The sequence below is a fragment of the Clinocottus analis genome, unplaced genomic scaffold (genome assembly GCF_023055335.1).
Source record: "Clinocottus analis isolate CAN_PGR_092001 unplaced genomic scaffold, fCliAna1.0.p SCAF_209, whole genome shotgun sequence".
NCBI lineage: Eukaryota > Metazoa > Chordata > Actinopteri > Perciformes > Cottidae > Clinocottus > Clinocottus analis.
The window spans coordinates 1-21,454 of NW_027175942.1; the positions used below are offsets into that span (position 1 = coordinate 1).

Below are 21,454 nucleotides of genomic sequence, written 5' to 3' on the forward strand. Positions count from 1 at the left end.
AAGCCCTAGTGTCCATCCCTTGGATCATTTCTACCACCGGCCTGACAAGACAAAGTCTTGACCGAGCTAATACATGGTGTGAAATGAGATTTGTGAATATTCTTGTACGTTTTTTACCAGTTTAAACCAAAGCAAGTGAGCCAATGTTTTCATAGTGCTCACCGTCAGAATGGAGAGCAGCTCGTGGATGGGCAGCTCCGGCTTCAGGCGCTCTTTAAACGTGCCGATGGTCTGATGCTTCAAGTAGTAATAGGAGGCGATGCGACCGTAGGTCAGTGGCTCAATGGTCCGGTCATCCTAGAGCATTAATGGACAAATGTGACAAACCAGAACCGGATTCCATGTTAAAACAGATTTGTCATTTCACAGACTATAACATGACATCAGAATACTACCCCCACTCACCTCCTTTATCTCTATGCAGTAGGAGCACTCCAGCTCCCGCAGGCTTTTCGCCACGAGGTTGGACAGGAATTTGTTAACAGACTCGTGGCTGACGTCTTCTAGGCTGTAATAACTGAACACAGAACGAAGGATAGTGATTGATAAAAACGCACCAATGACCTTGTGTAAAAGCACTAAAAAGAAATAATATGTCTATTTTTCCTGTTGAACAGAGAACTTGTATTGACTGTTGGACTTTTTCAACATGTGCTGAGTAATGATTCGGGGAGTGCAAGCAGACACAAATGCTGTAGGTAGAATCCCACTGCTTGGACCATGACTCCTCACTGACTGTGTTTACAGCTGAGCTCCAGAGTATCCTGGTGGAGTGTTTGTAAGGTTAGCTAATTACAAGAGCCACAGGGTCCAAAACAGAGGAAGCTAGCGTAGCTTTTTTGAGGTGTGTTGAAGCATCCGTGAGCCGGCCGGGAAGAAGAATAAGCTGCTCCACAGCTGTGGCAGGGTTTTCAGACAATCGTGAGACAAGGGTCACCAATACGTTGTACAAACACATCTCCTGAATAAACTGTGCCTTTCCTGTCTGGTCACCTTGCAGAGTTATTGTGACCTTGGCTAGAATATTACATTTCGCCATCTATTTCATGAACGTATGTTGATTTACCTTCGCTGGGCCACCCTCCGGTGTGACCACATTGCGTTGTAATAAACAGTGCTGTGATGAATACTTGATATAACAAACAAAACAGGGTTTGTTCTCAACAGCGGAAGTACATCATTCAATATATAAAGGATGTTAAGCAGTCAACGACATGAATACAACACCGTAGACCCCTGAGTAGTGATAGAATTAGTTAGTGTAATATTAAGTTGAATGTGAACATCATATCCCGGATATGAAAACATACAAGATAAGACGAAGCAAAGAGATGGGACTGGGGTTTCCCCTCAATGAGATCGATGATGCAATCTCATTATGGCCTAATGAAACACAAAGGCAACAATGTTGGAGCAAAATGGCTCGTCACTACTGTCTCTGTGCATTGCCGGTTTTAATCTGGTACACACTATTGTGGTGTGAAGAAAAGCTACAGCCTGAAAGTATTATCTAAAATAAGACAACCAGTGGCCAGACAAAATAGGTTCCATGCTCAGCACTGCTTAGTAAGAGTTACCACATGAGGCTTAGCCGTAAAGTAATGAAAGACACGCTTCATCAGCTCATAATGCCAATATTTGTGCATGGTGTGTGCAAGTCAAATAAAAGAGCGAAGGAGACCAGGCATGGTTTCAATAAAGCTGGTAGAAACAGATGCCAAATATCCTTAAGGTATATTTTCAAGGGTGAAAAAAAACAGTGTAATGTAAGTAATGTAATGTAAAATATGTCTGGGTTAAGTTGGAGAACTGTTCACAGGACATTACTGGTGGTTCTTTGTGCTCGATGTGCTCTTTGAGGACCATCTGGTGGTTCTCGAGTACCAGCTGATGATGGTCCTTTGTAAATTGCTGTATGAGCTGCAATACAGTTTTGGCGAGAGACCTTCCTTTTGTTTGTTTCAGAAGGCTAAGATGAAGTACAAATCGCTCTCATCCCTGCTTGACAACATCCCCCACCATCCCATGCAGGTAACTCTGACAACACTGTGCGGCTCCTTCAGTGACCGGCTGCTTCACCCGCGGTGTGTGAGGGAGTGGAACCGCTGCCCTTCCTTCCTGCTGCTGCCAGGCGGCACAACCAACACTGCTCCCGGTACAACACACATACCAAAAACTGACAATTCCTCACTCATTTATTCATGTGCAATATACATCCAATGTATACATTGTGCAATATGAATACTCTGTTCAATCCACTATGCAATATGAACAATCATTCATTATGTATTTGTGTTGATCTTGTTTTTCTACCTATGTCTGGTTTTTGTTGGTTCGCACTTTGCTACTGTAATGCTGCAAATATCTCCACTGTGGGACTAATAAAGTGTACAATATCTATTGGATATTGTACACGTGTGGGCCTGAAGAGTTACTGGCATATATATGGCAATATCTACGTAGGTGATACATCCAAAAAGGGCGACTACGGTTCAGTTGCGCTCACGTCGGCTGTGTCTACGGTGTATGAATGTTAGTTAGTCCTGATGGGCAGGTAGCACATTGCATGGTAGCCTTGCATAACTTTAATCAGTGCACAAATGGGTGAATACATATGTAGTGTTAAAGTGCTTTGAGTGGTCGGAAGAAGTACAGTCCATTTACCATTTACCAACAATTAAAAGGAAGAGCTTTTAGTATTTCTTAAAAACACTTGTTATGATAATTTGATGATCTCATGAAAAAAATTGCCACGTCCATCAATCCCCACTTATCTGGGTCCAAGTCATGAGGGCAGCAGGCAGCAAATCATTTTTTCCAAGTAATGTCCATGAGTCCCCCAGAGGGAACCCAAGACGTTCCCTGACCAGACAGAATTCATCCCTCAGCTTGCTAGGTCTTCCCCGTCGTCTCCTCCAACTTGGATGTGATTAGACTACATCCATGAGGATTTGTGTACTGTTGCTCCTGATCAAGACAAACCACCTCAACTGGCTCCTTTTAATGTTAAGAAACAACGGTTCCACACCGAGCTCCCTGCAGTTGCCTGAGCCCATTGCCCTGTCTCTAAGGGTGAGCCCAGTCACCTCGCAAAGGAAACTCATTTCAACCACAAATATCCTCATTCGTTTCCAAACCTCGGTGAGCATTGGATCCTAGATGGGCCAGTGAACTAGAAGCCACTCTGCCTGTGTAATTTCTGGCGGTACACCTGCTAGTTTCCTTTCTGTCGATCGTGCACTGCAACCTACCACCTCTTGAATCTGAGGCTCAGATCAGCCATGTTTCTTGTCCATTGATGACAACAGAACCAAAACTCCCAGAAAAAATACTGTTTTCTTTGTTTTCCTCAGGTTTTCCCTTGTTTTGTGACTGTGTGAAATACCACTTGGCTTTTCTATCAATATATAAAAGAAGAATGTACACAGTATATGCACAAGCTGTGATAGAAGTTAAGTTTTATGTAATCATTGGTGTACTTCCTTCAACTTCCCAAGTACATGTTGCTTCCATCACATATTTTGCTGGCGCATTTTCGTAATAAAAGAAGAAAATATAAACTTTAATAAGAAGGGCTATTGGCCTGAGGACCAACCACCTACAGTATGCCAATGAACATAGACCCCAAACATGTTCAAATCAAACAAAAAACTACCCGAGTGGAGCTTTAAGTTGTTGAGAAAAGTAAAGAAAAAAGAAGCAATAATAGTGAGGATGTCTACCAATAAATCAGGTAACAGGTGAGGGGGATTACGAGATAAGGTCATTTTACAGTTTGCTGCATAATGCATGCAAATCTTCAGAAGAAATCACCCACTTCTTATATTACATTAAAACAAACGGTATCTTCATGATCATCATACAGGATCATTTATTGTGTAGTTGGGAGCAGGGAGGAGTAATCACAGTCTCACTTGTGGGCTGGAAGCAGCAGTTTAGACGGGTAATAGTCAAATTTAATGGCCGTTTAATGTTAAGTATTTCTTTCATTCCCATCACTCCACATGTTAACAGCACGCGGTTCCAAGCGCTGAATGTTTTTATTACTGAACACATTTCACAGATCTTTACTGGTAGCAGGGCCTGTCTGATTAAGTCATGGCCATTAGCATCATCACCATTAGGCTCCTGATGGCACGGGGAGTCGGCCTGCAGACGTTTACGATACCCATGGGACCCTACGCCTGTGTTCGTGTGTAATTGGGTGTGTGTGTGTTGTGGAAATCAAAGCATAAAAGCGCCGGTGATAGATTAGCTGTTCAGATATAAAACACAGCTGCGTGGAGATAACAGTGTTGGGGGATCTGCGCATTCAGAGGCAAAATTTATGATGTTGACTATCATCTGAGTTAACGTGAAACAGAATTTAGGAGGGCCCCGTATACAACTGTTGATTAACGAGCATGCGATAAAGGCAAAATATGTTTGTCATACTGGAACCAAATTCTGTTTTGATTTAATGGAAGGCCTGTGGGTCTAACTTAGTGGCAACTGTAAGTGCAAATAATGGAATACAAAGTCAGTCCAGTTGTGGTGTGGATGCTGCTGCAGCATGTAGGCCCTCTAACATTTTCTTTGCTCTACATTTAATTGGAATGTCAACTATTGAAGAATCCATAGAATTGATCAAAACCACTATTGTCTGATACACTCACTATGGGATGGAGATCAGTAGCATTTCATTGAATCTAAATCCAGTATCAAACCCACCAAATCTGAATTGTTCTGAAATACTTTTTGTTTATTTTTTAAGTAACTCGTCAAAAATAACAACAAGTCAATAACCTGTAATCAGCTTCTGATCACTGAGAAGGAACTTTTTCAGTTGTGATCTAATTAATTTTCCCAACCTGAAAACCAGACAATAAATGTTGATCAAACATATCTGACACATTGAAATCAATTTGATTCAACTTTATGACAACAGCCCTGCCAGATATTAAAAAAAACAACATACGTGTTTAACACCTAGTTATTGAGTTGTGTTACACAGTGATGGTTATTTTACCAAAGCAGTGGTTCTCAAACTTTGGGGCGCAACATTACAGGTGGGGTGCGGGGGAGATGCAGATTCTTAACAATATATATATATATATATATATATATATATATATATATATATATATATATATGTATATATATATATATATATATATATATATATATATATATATATATATATATATATATATATTAAGAATCGTTTATTAATCCCACAGTGGGGGAATTATTCTCTGCATTCTACCCGTCATCAGCAATTAAGGAGCTTTGTGCTGCTGTGAAGCTCTGGGGCTTCAGTGTCTTGCTCAAGGACACTTCAACATGGAACTCTGGGGAGAAAACAGGGATCCAACCGGCTTCCTTGGTAATCTTTTTTGCCAAATATGAGTTATGTTTTGCACATATATAACTTTATTTGCATTGTTTTAACAAAAGTAATTGCATGTTAATAGTTTTTGTCAGATGGAGCAATCTGGTTTACTTGAAAGGGATTTCCATTTTCCTTAATCTATTAATTAAAAAAGCACGGATGGGGGAGTCGCAAAAAGTAGGACCATTTTATTCCAATGTTCTTGGGGCGGTGGGGCCTGAACATTTTGCTTCCTCCCAAGTGGGGCGTGACAGAAAAATAAAGTGTGAAATAGCTGGAATAAGAATTAGCACCTTCATGGTATTCTGTAAAAGTAATGGATTCCTCTATTTGTGGAGAAGATTATGCATCTGGCAGTGTTGTTATTGAGCAAGAGTGAAATGGAACATGAGATCACAGGCAGATTGATGCACCACAGTAATGCCTGTCATGGTGAAGCATGATCTGATGCTGAAGGGTCTGTTCTATGTTCCAACCCTCATGGTCTTGAATGTTCGGTAGTAAGAGACACTTGGCGATCAACAAAACAACTATTTCAATCAATTAGACAAGGTCGTTTGGGCTTTTGATCAGGATGCTTCTTGGAAGCCTCTGTGGAGGTTTTCCAGGCCTGTCCAACTGGGAGAACCAGACCTAGAACAAGCTCGAGGGAAACTACATCCCATCTGAACTAGCAGTTGCTACTTGCATCGAAACATCCATTACTACCACTAATAATAATTCAACCATTGATCTTTGTAGCAGTTGCAGTAGTATTTTAATGGTGGGTCTCATTAGTGTGAGTTTTCAGGCTTGACATTTCAACTCATGGCGAGAGCCAGTACAGTCTGGAGAGAAACAGAAGGGGAATGATATCAAAGGCCCCAGTCCATGTAAATGTTGTGTTTACATGGCCAGTGTCAGCCAAAGATTAACCATAACTGCTGTTTGAAGCTCTCTACCAGTCCCAGAACACTAAACCTTTGTCATTGTTTTGTGGAAAATGGTCAGACATTGAATATAGACCTGAAATACTAGAATCCCAAATGAGAGTGTCCTGTTTCACAGACCCCTACTGGTAGAAACCTTACTGCTCGGTCTCAGTCAGGGACTGAATGGAAAATGTGGGATGACAGCCGTGCAAATACCAACAGTCTGGAATGTACTGGAATGGTCTCTGTCTACACAGCAGATGTTTGACCGAAGAACATGGCACTCCTCTGAACAGGTTGTGAGCGTGGGCCAAGAATGTGTGCATGTGTGCTTGCTTCAGTCCTGAACTGAGTGATCTGCTGCCGTAGGTGGTGTGTCTAACCTCGGGTTCATCACCAGCCGCCTGAAGAAGTAGGTCCAGGTGATGTAGTCCATTGCATCCTGTTTGGATGAGATGGTTCCTGCAGCAATCTCAGCATTCAGATGGTCCGACAGCACACTGTGGAGGCTGGAGATACGACAGGCAGTCACAGGACACCTAATTACTATCGGCCAGCTAGATTTCTAACCTCAATACCTTTCCTCCACAAACAGAAATAAGAAGATTAGCTGGTTCATTTATTTGCTGATCAGCAACACATACTTTACCAACAATTCTGATTATCAATTGCTAATTTAATACATTTTTAAGCAAATTCCTGCATTTTCATGTCAAAACATTGGTAAATATGGAAATGTTATGCCTTTCCCTGTCTTATAATACAGGGATAACTAGAAAACCTTTGGGTTGTGGACTATTGGTTGAAAAAAACTGATATATATATATGTATATATATATATAAATAACCACAGTGGTGGGGGAAGGCAGTTACCTGGACTCCACAGGGAACGGCTCATAGAGGAACTTCTTGTAGAAATCCTTCTTGATGTCATGGACGAGGATAACGGCTTTGCCCTGGTCATCAAACTGAGGCCGGCCTGCTCGCCCCATCATCTGCAGCACATCTAAACACATAGCACACACTACACAGCTGCTCCTCCATCCCATGTTACACTATACTTAAGATAAACTGCAATAACAATGCAAGTGATTCTTTGTAGTCACTTGGTTGTCTATTCCAGGATGCTCTGCACTGCAGGCATTCTGTCTGAAATGCCAACACCACAGAGGCAGCAGTATTATAGGAAAGGTCACAATTTTGTCAACATTTTGTCGATTACAGAAACCCCATAAATATGTATCTCTTGATATGACTGAAATGTGAAATGGGCGTCAAATGATGTATGGAGGACAAATCACTGCCTGAGAGGTTGCCATTACAAAAACGCTTCTCTTAACCCATAGACAATGAGAAAACACCTCGCGGACTGCGTACCTGTAATGGGGTAGTCCACGTAGCGCCTGGTTTTGCCATCAAAGTATTCAGTTCCCTTGACGACCACCAGGTGAGCCGGGAAGTTCACGCCCCAAGCCAGAGTACTGGTGGCAATCAGAACCTGAGAAAAGAGACAGGAAGTTCCTGGAATTACACAGAAACTAAACCAAACTAAAGGAAAAATGTAAAATGACAAGAATCAGAAAAAAAGTAAAACTTATTTAGTATCATTTGTGTAATGTTGAGGATAACATCAGTAAAATGGGAATGCATATCTAATGTATCCATCACACCCACAACAGTTCAATATTATATGTGCATATATATTTCAGACTAAGGCCAAAGCTTTAAGCTGACTAGCAGTATAGAACGGATTAAATCTGCAATAAAATGGTCATCACTCAAGCCGCACAACACTCGGGGAGGGTAAGCTTAAGGCTGGGCAACGTTGTTTGGAGGTATGTTAAGTCGTCAGTTGAGATGAACAGTATAGATCTAGGCAGCAGGTCGTACCTGGATCTTACAGTTGACGAACAGCTCCTCCACAGTCTTCCTGTCTCTCTCGTGCAGGCCAGCGTGATGCATGCCGATCCCAAAGGCCAGCGTCAGCTTCAGGTTGGATTCCCGCACTGTGGCGATGATAGCCTCTATCTAGAGATGGACCAGAGCACAGACATGATAGATCAAACAACAAAACCAAGACAAAGACACCGCTAACGGTTTATGCAAAAGGATTAGGTATCTCTGGGATTTTATCCATACTACTTATTGGTTTGATTCTTTTTTGAGACTGTTACTGGTTCTTTTTGAGTATGTTATGAGAGAAAAGACAATGAGAGTTGTCAGAATCTACTGGAGTAAAATGTAGCCAAACTTTGGAGCTTTATCTTCTCTCTGCGTGTCTCGCAGAGAGAAGATAAAGAGACGAGGTTTGAGACAAGGACGTCTCACTCAGTTCAGTTGCAGACGTGTGGCTCATTAATTGAAAAGACAAACTGTTGGGTTCAAGGTCAAAAAGGTGAATCCTGTGCTTTGCCAGAGAGAACCAGCGGAGCAGAGCTCCAGGAGTATACAGAGACGGACACAACAGCTGGTTTCTGTCCTCCATATTGGTGTTCTTTGTCTTTTAAAAATACATAATTTGAAGATAAAGTGTTGGGGGAAAAAAACACTCATAACATCTGATTGAATCAATTATTCAAACTGCAATGTATCTTTCAAATACTAAGAGAGTGAATATCCAGCCCAGGGAGAAGAGAGCCGGGGGCTTCGGGGCAGCAGCAGAGGAAGAAAGAGCTGTCAGGTCAGAGAGGGGGTTTGAGGCGGTGGGTGACCCCCGCTGAGAGCTAAGCAGCTATCGCCAGAAGCCTGTCAGTCAAACAGCAGGGAGCTGAGCTGCTACACGGGCCGGCGCGGGGAAGCAGCAGGCGGCCGCACATGTCAGCAGAACACACACAGAGGCCGGGGACGCTGTGCACACACGGACAGGAGCTGGGCCTCTGCTCTGAGACGGGGCCAGATTTGCACTGAGAAGTGTGTCTGCGGGGTTTAGGAGACACAACTGAATACTACTGTATCATTTTCAATCCATCATAGTTGAGTTAACAATGCAGATGAATAGTTAACACAGAAGGTGATGATTGAAATGATTGTCAGCAAGTAATGCTTCCACAAGCCTTTTGCTTTTTCTGTCACATTATAGCAAAGATAAGGAATACTTTCCTCTTAGATCAGCCCTCCACCTGTGTGGGTCTATTAAAAACACAGCGCATTACACCAGATCTATGACCCAAGTGAAAGCTTTGCCATTTGCTTTGTTTATGGAAATGACGGTATCCTGATGCCTCAAAGGTATTGATTATAGATTTCTAGCAAATCTTCTTGAGGCTAACCTTCTATTAGCTTCAACGGTTTTCAGGCTACCTGAGCCAGCACTGCTAAAAACATTTAATTTCTATTTCAAATTTCAAACATTCATATTAACTTTCCGCTCCGTGAATGGCAAACTGAACACTACATTTGGATATTTCTTTGGGATCGTGAGATCACGTAAGATGGAGAGAGCACATATCACACATATACATCCATATTTTCATGCTTTGAGTAAAGAGGGTGTGTCCTGTATAGGCTACAGAACGGACCAATCAGGCTCCTGTGATTAGCTGTCATCCATGTTTCAAGGCGATCTCCTATACATCCACGGCAAACAGGCGTGGCCTTGAGGGACCACTGTTTGTCATTTTTCTCCAGCTTAGCATTTGATTTTCCCCGAGCATGCAGGCGATCCCTACACAGGCATGCAATACGTGTTGTTTAAACTACACGATAACAATGACATAACAACTGTCAAGAAGCCAGGCATGGCGGCCCCATATGTTTGTGCTCATTTGGTGGGGAGGGATTCAAGAAGAGCAGCTTGTGTTAATGCTCCAAAACACAAGAGGACGTTCAAAAAGTAAAATGATAAAGCAGCATCCCACTGCTGTAAGCCTTTATAGTCAGCGAGTGACGGCATGTGTATTTAGAGGAAAGGATGACGAACATTTTGTGAACAGCAGGTAAGGCACTGCTGGTGGTTGATGTCCTGCTTAAGTTTGAATGATGACACAACTTTATAAAAGCATGTGATAAAACCAGTCAATAGTTCTTCCCTCACCATAACACTGTGAGAGAGCAGTACTGGAGATCTGAGTGTTATAATAATATTATCATACTTTTCAAATGTGAGCTCAGAGGAGTCATTTGCTCCCATCTTGAACTGATCCTAAGCAATGCACAGACTATATAATGGAGGATAACACTGGCTTTTCTGGCACCAGTTGGATGGAATTCCATCTGTAATTATACTTAAACCGGCACTTACACGGAGAAATTGAGCAGCAGCATCAGGGAATCCTGCGAGCGCCTTGTGTCCGCCATCTAGCGGCGCCACCACTGCGGTTTTGAGGTGAACTGGCCCTTTAATACATGCCTACGTGAGCTAAATGTGAACAGACAAGGTCGAGCAGCCAGCACCGACTGTTTATCACGCTTTAAGTCTACTGTTTTACTCGTACATTGTCAAAAACGTGGGTGACCCACTCCCAATACAGTGCCTGAACGCATCCTGCGTAGACACAGACGCAAGAGTGAATCTGCTGCTCTGCCTGAGCCTCCGGTGAGCGTACAGTACAGCCTTAGCTTAGCGTACCTCTCTCTCGTCCTGGTGCAGCCACTGTTTGGGGTTGTCCTCTGTGGCCAGGAAAGCGATGAGGTCCAGAGCAGTCAGTCGAGTTTGCCGTCGCGAGGAGACAAAAATCAGCACCGGCTTGGCTGGGGAGTGGCTCCGTATCGCTGTAAAGATGTACACACAAGTTTCACATACTGAGTCGTACTGTCTATTTGTCATGACCCATGACTTTAGGTTTCAAAATGCCTTTTCTGGTGGGTGCAGCACACATTCAAAGGAAAGAAACCTCATCTGAATTGGATGAAGTGGGGTTGCCGCACACTGGTGTTATTTTATATATGTATCTTTTTGTATACAAATAAAAAAAATAAAATTCAGTGTTAGTCTGTCACTCAATACTTTCTGACTTCCCCACATTTTGCTTTCAGGCCATTCGGTCCTTGCTTTTATAAACTAAAGCTAAAGAAGAATTGTCGATGTGGTATACCATCAAATTCAGAAAACATGCGTAATGTGAGGTTTAACGATGGATAACTTTGGATTCCTGGTCTTAAAAAAAATAAATCATGCCCCTCTTTATTTATCTGAAATACACACATGGATTGCATATGGGATTATTATTATTACTTTGACATAACACAAAAGATTGAATAGCTCTCAACAAATGCCAATAATTCTGCAGCAGTAAGTTGAAGTCCAGCCTGCCAGCAACAAATCAAATGTATAAATGTGCATAAAGCACAAGCACATGTGGACGTGGAGCAGTACCTTGGAAAGTAGGCTTGTTCATGCTGGCCATGCGGGGGCAGTAGTGTTGCCCTGGGAAACCGTGGATGTGAACTTCCAGCGGTACGGGACGAACAGACGGACGGAAGTTAAACAAACCCACCTGTTAGAAGAGAAGAGGAGGAGGAGGTTAACGTGAGCAGCTGGCAACATGAAGCCCCATCTGGCTGTAATGCAAACTGTCTGTCACTGTCACCGAGGCCCAGAGCAACCGGCCCCTGCTGGACTCTGCTGTGTTGCGTTTAACCTTTGATGCTGTGTCTATTGTGTGACGGGGCGATATGCTGCAGCGTGTGATCAGAACACAGGAGGTCGTGAAGAGTACAGTGCATTATTTGTTGTGCGTTGTGTTGGGGGATGCTGCGTGTCGACAGACATCTTCAAAGCTAATGGATCGGACAGCAGCGAGCCAGTCAGATGAACGGATGGCAGACAGCCAATGGCGCCTCTCTTAATGTGTCTGTGATGATGCACAATGTGATTAGTCATATAATTGCAGACATACATACACTCAAGGATATATTTAAAGGGGCAAAAAAAGAAAATAACATGCGACAAAAATAATTCTGGAATGATAGCAGCCTTTTGTGTCAAACACATGTAAACACGCTCTGTTCGCTACATTCATTCTTTATGCCAAACAGACTGGGCCTCCAGATAAATTTACCTCAGAGATCATCACGGTGAACAGGACATTCAACTCTAAAATGCGTCTTGTTGCTCTGGATGGAGTGCATAACCGCTTCTTAGCTGTGCTACTGAGACATCTTCTACTGGACCCAAATGTTGGGACATTTGACCCAACAATGGTGGCTCACATTATCACCAGAAACAGTAGGAATCACCATGTGTGAGTGTTTTTTTCAGTGTTTTATAGGCTGTTGATTATTTCAAAAAAAGGTTTTAAATGCTTTTTATCAAACAATGCATAAACAAACGCATTTTACCACATGTAATATTAAACAGTGAAAGGAAAAATAGGATAAAAAATAAAGAGTAAGTTTACTGTTAAGAATGGACAATATAAAAGAATGTAACAATAATATGATTTGAATTACTTTCTTTTTTTAACTCAGACTGTAGCAAACATGAGCGTTCATGGAGGTGTATACACTATCAGCACTGGCCTTCAGTCAAAAAACATATCAATACGTCTTCTGTGTACCATTTCTGATGCTCCAGCATCCATCCACTTCACTGCAGTCATTCCTGATGATTAGGACTTAAGCAGGGCATCCAGACACAGATGATTACAGAGATAAACTACAACTTGTGACTCCAACTCCAAAAGTATCTGTTTATCTTAATTGCTATTATTATATACATTCAATCAGATATGAGGAGGCAGGAAGCAAATGAAGCATAGAAATACAGAGCTGGACAAAGACTGTGGTTTCTGGCCGGCTTCAGCGCAGCAGGGTTCTTTGAACACAAAGCCAAGCTCCCTATTCCTTATGAACATGATCCCTCCGTCTAACCAAAAAACGAGGAGTCACAAAGTACGGACAATCCACTGAAAAAGTATTACTAAGCTATGTTCTGGTATGTGGGGAAAAGACGAGTACTGCAGCGCGTGCTCGTGCCAGGGACGGATATCTGACCTGTCCGATTCCCAGCCAGTCAGCGAGGTCTCGAGCATTGGCCAGAGCGGTGGACAGGCCGACGACTCGGACGGTCTTCGATGTGTGGGAGGAGATGAAGTTGGTCCGGGATACGATGACCTCCAACACCGGACCTCTGTCCTCACCTGGAAGCAGACATAATGGCACAGTCCAATCAAGATGTTTGAGTAAAACAGTTTCTTCAAGCTGGTATGGATTTTCTGATATGGAACATTCGGCAGTGGAAAGATTAGCCTATGACACACACACACACACACACACACACACACACACACACACTGTATGAACCCTGCGAACTGCTGCAATGTATCTCCTCACAGCGAGAGGGTTCTGTGTTTACAGTTGTGCATGTTGTCCGCATGTCCTCTGGCTTCCTCCTACAGTCATAGGTCGTTGTCTTTCTACTGAGACTGCTCTGTTATCTGCACCCTATGGAGGTCAGCCTGCTTTCCTCTTGCAGGCGTCTTGTCTATTCGTGAACTTGTGAATATTTGCACAGAGCTGCACGGCTGCTCTGGATCCGACTGAAAAGCTACTTTTGGAAGCAACCATGTATCGGCACAAACTACTGGCCATGAGCTTTAATCCTAAAAAGAGTTAACAAAACGTAACCCATTCATGGGCACTCCGGCAGGTCCGCTGTGGGCTCTTACCCAGCAGGTGGATCTCATCGATGATGAGAATGGCTACTTTCTGGACGTAGCTCCTGTTCTGCCAGCTTCGGCTCACTCCGTCCCACTTCTCTGGCGTGGTGACGATGAGGTCGGCCTGAGCGATAGCTCTCATGTCTGGAGTCACGTCACCCGTCAGCTCCACCACTCTACACACAGGCGAGAACCAGGAAACACTTCAGCCTGCTCATTTCTGTCATTATTCCTATGTTTACATTATGGGAGGGTATATTTATTTTTACAGGACCTCCACATATATTGAGACATAAATACACATCAGGCTTTTTCTTGACTTTATAAATCACTTTGAGCACTCTGAAAACTTGTGAACACTCATCTCCTGGTGCAGTACCTACTACGTGCAATATCCATTACGTTTAAGTACTTTTATACACAATTTTTTCATACCGTCTGTATATTTAATATTCTTATTATTGTTAATTTTTAATGTTGTTTTATTATCGTTGTACTGTTTATTGATATTACTTGATTTTTATCTTTATTTACTTGTGAGCAATGCTGCTATAATCCTGTAATTTACCCACTGAGGGACTAATAAAGGATTATCTCATTATATCTTATCTTATATGACAGCTCCATAATGTATTCTGCCAGCCATCACTTTCTGGGAGTAGAGTCTGTTTTCACTTACTTTTTTCCCAGTTGCTGCTCAACCCTGATCTTCCAGTCATCAATCCTCTCTCTGACCAGGGCTTTCAGTGGGGCGATGTACACCACCTGGACACACAGCAGCAAGTACAGCATTCAATGGAGAGAAACACTGGCAGGTTTCCTCAGCTGGATGTAAATGTTAACTTTATTATCACAACTTCTCATGTTGGAGCATCTCTCAGCATTCCTTTAGGTGGTGGCTTTTCCACAGCAACAGTCAATTAAGTAACCCACTGGGGTTATTAATAATACAACTTGGACTGCTTCTCCATATAACAGTGAAGGGTTTTTTAAGTGATGCTTATCAAGAGGTCAAGAAAATTTCCCCAAATGTCAAAACATGAGTTGATACATCTGAACCCTGGTGCACAAGGAAATTGGAAATTCATGTCAGGAACAAATTCTAGATTAAAAAAAAAAAAACATCAATAAAAAAAATACACTACACTACATACAATACAAAGTTTTGGGTCACTTAGAGATGTACTTTTTTTTTTTTTAGAGAAAAGCATGTCTTTTTTTCAATGCAGATAACATGAAGTTAATCATGTACACTCTTCTGATGGTACATTGTGTTGGATCATCGCCTTAGAAGACGAATGGATGATGAGAAAACCCTTGAAAAACCTTGTGCAGTGATGTCACACAGCTGAAAACAGTTCTGCCGGTGAGAGAAGCTATAACACTGTTCTTCCTTTGAGCTAGTTGAGTATCTGGAGCATCACATTTGTGGGTTTGTTAAACTCTCAAAATGGCCAGAAAAAGAGAACTGTTCTTGTTCTTAGACGTGAAGGATATTCCATACCAGAACTTGCGAAGACATTAAAAATTTGTCTGGGTGACCCCAAACTTTTGAACAGTAGTGTATCAATCAATTGTCTTTCATCACATAGGTCTTAAGATCATCATGACCAAATGTGAAGTTGATCGCATAATTTCTGTAGGAGTTTGTTACAACACCTGAAAAAAAAAAGCCTAAAAATGCAGAAAATGGGAGACTTACTGTTGCGCCCCCGAGTGGTAGAATGGTATGAACATTTGAGGGTATGTTACAGGATGCCATGTGGAAATATCCTGCAAATTTCGTGATGATAGGCCAAATAGTTTGGAAGTTATGTGTATTTATGTAGGAACCCACGCCTCTATGAATTTCATTGATCCATGTCTTTTAAACGAAATAACAACAAGATGACGTTAATCCAATAATGATCGACAGAAAACTTTGCAGCAATCGGACCCAGTGTTCAGAAGGAGTTTGCCAAAATGTGTTTTTCACGAAAATTGTCAAATGTTCCGTCTTCCCTGCAGAGCAACAATGCTGATCCAGCCATATGAAATGAATTATTGGTGTTTTCCAACTGCAATCACACAGTCCTTTGTATGTGAGTTTGTGAAACTCCAAACGGATGACGTGCCAGCTAAGGTCTGCTCGCAGCCACAAATAAGCTCATAACTGACCACATGACTGTTTCCCTGGTCTGTGTGTCTGTTTTTTGAGAGGGCAGCTGCAAGAACGGTCAGCTGATAACGATGACGAGTACACAACGCAATACGATCACCAGTAGTGCTCCTCCAGTTTGACTAAATGTGAAATTCAACTTTGTTGTTCTCGAGCACTGAACAGACTCCGGTCTTGGTTGCCGTGGGTTTTCAGTGTCGTAGTAATGTTCGCGAGTAGAAAAGAGAGTCAGCCCTGACACAAAACATCCCCTTGAGTCCAACAGTGAGACGGACGGAGCCGTCGAGTCAAACCTTTGCATTCGGATACTTGTTGAAGACCCGGAACATGGCTATCTCTGCGGCGATGGTTTTTCCAGAGCCCGTTGGCGCCCCCAGCAGGACGTTGGTGTCGGTGTGATACAGCGTGTGGAAGATCTGAGTCTGGATGGGGTTGAAGTGGGTGAACTTGTACAGGCTCTCGTACTGCCGGTTGGCCAGAGCCGTCACCGGCAGCGGCTGCAGGTCCAGCAGCTCTGAGAGGGGAAGAGAAATGGGAGAAGATGAGTCCGGATTCTTATGGACTCACTGCGGCAGCAGAAAAAAAAGAGTTGATATGCTACAGAACAGGAAGTATGTTTAAAAACATTCACTGAAGGTGATCCTTCCTGTATATAGTTAAAGTAATGGAAAAAGAAGACTTTTACGCACATCAAAATGAGGATTCAAATTAAAGGCGTCAAACAATGTATTTCTATTTCAGCAGTATGCGAGCCAGAGATCTTTATACCTTCATATCAAAGGTTCTAAAAACTAAGTGTGTAATATGGCTGTTGCACTAACAACCACACAATATTGTATTGTATAGGAAACACACCGATTACAACAATGCAGCCGACATTAAAGGAAGTAGTGGCTGAGGAAACGTTGCATCCTGCACAATGATTCATGCACTTTCATGAAATTCAATTAAAGTGTGTCTGCGGAATATATATATATATATATATACATACACACAAACAGTTGTTCAAGTGTCAGCAAGTGCAGATCTAATCAAAGAAAACAAATTAGGTTTCTTTACGCTTCCTCAAGTGAAATAAAGAAAATATTCTTTTAACAAAGTACAACTAAGGACAGATCTGAAAAAAGCCTGTCTGCTCTTTTAGGATGAGCAAGAGGTAATGTCATCAGACAACAGCTGTATGACTGCAGAGATGGTCGTGTGAGGGTTGAAAATAGGATTAAATGAGGGCTTTACTCGGGTCAGTTAAACAACAGACATGAGGTACCCGTGTTTGTTTGGTTTCCAGGCCCTTCTGTAAGTCCTGGTTTTAATCCTGCTACGCTAAATTCATTATTTGTTTGCCAAGATGTGTTTGAAAAAAAAGACTTCACAGTATTTTGGCTTCAACTCCCTGTCTTTCTCTCTTGTAAAATGATTTCAAAAGTTGGCTAACTCAACCCAGCGTTCGGTGACGTGCAAAAGTCAAAAGAGACTAGCTCGTCACATCATTCATATTCAAACTGCACTTCACTATTTGTGGATCAGAGCGGCTCACAGATGTTTTTACTTGCAAAACATCCGGTTCGGTGCCACTACGGATGAAAACCTGCAGGGTTTCCTCCCCCTGCTTCTGATTTAACGACAAATCCCTCTTGGGCACCGTTCACTGACGTTTCATTCAGACTTCAACACGTTGGCTACGGCGGAACGCATCTTTTTCCACAATTGTAAATCTCCAAGGTAAAAACCTGGTAATCCCAGCAACTGCACCACGACAATATTGATGCTTAATCACCTCCACCGAGGAGATCACATGTTTGGTTTGGTTTGTTTGACTGGCCCAATTTTCACAAAGCTTGGTGGAAAGGTGTAGCATAGGCTAAGGAAGAACCCATGAAATGTTAAATGGACTGTACTTGTACGGTGCTTCAAAGCCCTTTCACACTACATGTCATCATTTACCCATTCACACCCATTAATACACTGATGGGAGGGGCTAAGGTTAAGTGTCTTGCTTGAGAACATGAACTGTTGGAGCCGGGGATCGTACAACCATCCGATTGGAGGACGACCCCGCTCACCGCTGAGCCGCAGTCTCCCCAGACCTGGAGCAGAGCTGAACCAAGGGTCCAATACACAAGTTATTCTCCACTTCCGTTATCGTTGAGTGAAAGGGCATTAGTGCCCTTCCAGTTCTGGATGGGTTCGTCTCGAGGACCTACTGTATGCTTTAATGACGCACTCCCCTTTTCATCCATTCCTCTGAAAACATTACGTTTCTTTCCCAACATCCACAGAAATGGAATGTTTACTGTACAGTCACATCGGCTGGAAGACGTTCTTCGATATGTTGTCAAAAAAATTTAAAAAAAGAAGTAATGTTTGACTTTTTTGAAGAAGAATGCACTTGCCAAGGCATTAAATGATGTGTTTTATGCTATAATTAACTCTGCTCTCACTGAGGGGAAATGTGGTCAGAAAAAACAAGCTGCTTCCTGTCTTACAGTCTAGAGGAGTGAAGGAGTGGAGTATGGGAGGATTAGATCCAGTCCACACAGGCTTTAGAAGTCTCTGTGCAGCTTCCAAACTGCTAAGTCATTATGTGGTGGTGAGCCGCTGACTGTAAGTTATAGTCGCTGATTTTAGGTAAAGTATCCTTTGGCTTAGGCCAGTAATAGATCTCAGTGGAAGCTTAGGTTTCCTTCACTATATAAAAAATGCCTCATCCATCATTCATGTCTGTGCTAGTTTAGTCCGCAATTTATGGCCAATTTATACGATAATAAAAAAACATCTCAAGTGACGAAGACGTCTGTTTCACATCCGTCTGCACTGACAGTTCAGCAACAACACATGTTACTGTAGCAACCCACAATAAGCAGCCTAAACTGGAGACTGTACTTTACACGTGACTGTTTTATAAAGACCTCTGTCCACACTATAAGCCCACAAAATAACATGGAAACTACTGAATATCTACTTTCAGATAAAAACATTATGATTGACAGGAAGGATGACCTTAGGACAATCTAAGGAGCCAGTCTAACAGTTGAATCATCGCAGTGAAGAGGTAATGCGGTCATGAAACAAAGGATCATTCATCATTCATAACTATGAACACGGCTATTCCAAAATCCAAGAATAGGTCTGGATTTATGAATCAGATCCATGACGTAAGAATGGAGTCCTATCACAGCGCTAGAGCCAGCTGTTTGTGGCACATATGTGATGATAAACAGCGCTTTCCATTAGGTTTTCTGTAGGTATACAAATATACTAATGCATGAAAGCCAAATACTGACAGTGGGGCAAGAGTAGTCTGTTTATTAAATTAAACCCAAAGTGGCAGAAACAAAAAAAACACTGTATATTTTGGCCACCAGTAGACGTCTTTGCCTTGAGGAGAGCAGGGGCAGCCATTGAAAACCTCAGGTCTGCCCTGTGAAACAGCTGCAGTAGAGAGTTTGTGGATCTGGCAAAGAGTCGGAGCGGTCCGGGATCAGACACCCGAGTCTCAACCTCGTAGGCCGGCATACACACTAAAACTGATTCATCTGCAATTAGCTTCAGAATTATCGGCCAATACATCCCCTGCAGTGAGAATGTACTCATTTATTTAGCAAAGTTGCTATACTTCTCCTCCAATACATTTCATAGGGAAACATTTAGATTTTTATTTTACTATATTTATTTGACAACTTCGGAATAAATGAAAAATATTTCACTACTTTATTTTACTTGGTAATTTCATAGCACTTGGCTGATAATACTTTAAGGCTTTTGCATGTAATGGATGTACTCAGTCTGGCTCTTAACAAGGAACAGCAGCAACTGGAGTCTAACAGCTGGAGACATTCAACGTGTCAGTCCACCAACTGTTGGTGGTACTGAAACAGACTAACAGACTCAGTATCAGTAGTGTATTTCAAATTCAAGTCAACACAAATCCCTGTTGTCACATCATAAACGTGTGTGAGTGAGTGTGTGTACCGGTGTGTGGGGGGTGTCTCTCGGGTAAGATGAGGTTCTGGAAGTTAATGATGCAGACGGCCTCGGCCCCGAGCCAGCGGTCAGACACCACCTTGATGTAGTACTGGGAGGGCAGCGGCTCAAAGATGGGGATGGTGAACACTATGTGCTGAGGCTCTGCTGTTACCACCTGGGAGGAGGAACAAGAAAAGAAAGAAACACACACACACATCAACCACATTGTCCTCAAGTCACCGAGGTCCAAGACAGTAAAAGAACCAACCTGTTTCTTCTGCAGGAGGAAGTGCTCAGAGTGGTAGATGTGGTCATTGATGGGATCCTCCACCCACAACCACCACGGCTCACCCACCGAGCCGTGGACCTGGATCAGCGAGAGGAAGAGCTCATCATTCACGCTGCAGTGCAGTTCAAATATATCACACCAAAGGAAAAATATACAAACTCACCAATTTAACACGTAATGAAATCGAACAGAGCTTTATTGCTAATATCTATTCCATAGAAATACCACTGTCGACCTCATACTATAAATTGTTGCTGAGACTGAAGAGAATTGTTGAAACTTATTTTTTGTGATGATATGCAAAAGTCATAATTATGACAACAACAAAAATAAGTCATAATTATGAAAAAAAAGAAAAAGTCATTCTGACAAAAAAGCCATAATAAGAAGCCATAATTATCACTTTTTTGTGATAATTATCACTTTTTTGGGGGGTTGAGAGGCGTAAATGGGCTTCCATCGTACATCCATTGTCGCAAATATAAGCTAAAAGCACGCTGTACATGCACGACCACTAACTCGCAGGCTCTATCACTGTCTACTACTACATTCTTTTTGGTCATAATTATGACTTTTTTGTTGTTGTCATAATATGACTTTCTTGTTGTTTTTATAATTGTGTTTTTTTTTGGTGGCGGAAGTGGGCGTCCATAAACACCTGAAGTCGTACAAGTTTTGAGGTAAAACAGTCCAGTGTCAAACTATCATGTTATGTATATGTTTTTTTATGGAAATGTGACAAACTAACAAACAGTAAACTTGGGGCAGGGTAATATTCCAGTTTAGAAATACTGATTGATTTCTGACAGTCTAAGAATACATTTAAAGGGAATAACAGGGAATAATTGGGATTATGGGGACATGAAAAAAATCGTTTTTACAACTGCACAGACAAAAGACACTGCTAGTTAAACCTTAAAGAAAGCAGGAGGCATAAACAATACTCACAGGGCTCGGACAGTATTTATCTTAATGTGTCAGTGTGGCATGTGTCCTGGGTGCCATCGGGGAGGCGGCTCATGTGTCGGTACATGTGTCCCGGCTCTGCAGCCGGATCAGAGCTAAGCCGGCCGGTCTATCATTACCACTCTCCCATGATTGAAGCACGCATCGCTAATCGGACATAAACATTCATCTTCATATTCAGCGCTACAATGAGCT

The 21,454-nt window shown here is 42.3% G+C and overlaps 1 protein-coding gene across 1 annotated transcript; it reads right to left on the reverse strand.

Annotated features, from left to right (window-relative positions):
- Positions 1-162: 162 nt before the first annotated feature.
- Positions 163-20,405, reverse strand: LOC137791943 (activating signal cointegrator 1 complex subunit 3; the record flags this gene model as incomplete). The annotated part of the gene is made up of 14 exons (XM_068587159.1): positions 163-297; positions 406-517; positions 6,666-6,791; positions 7,156-7,288; positions 7,660-7,780; positions 8,173-8,310; positions 10,850-10,992; positions 11,597-11,717; positions 13,216-13,361; positions 13,890-14,056; positions 14,560-14,645; positions 16,332-16,552; positions 20,011-20,179; positions 20,273-20,405. Coding segments are annotated over 14 exons (1,951 nt in total), but the record flags the coding sequence as incomplete, so codon positions are not given.
- Positions 20,406-21,454: the final 1,049 nt, after the last annotated feature.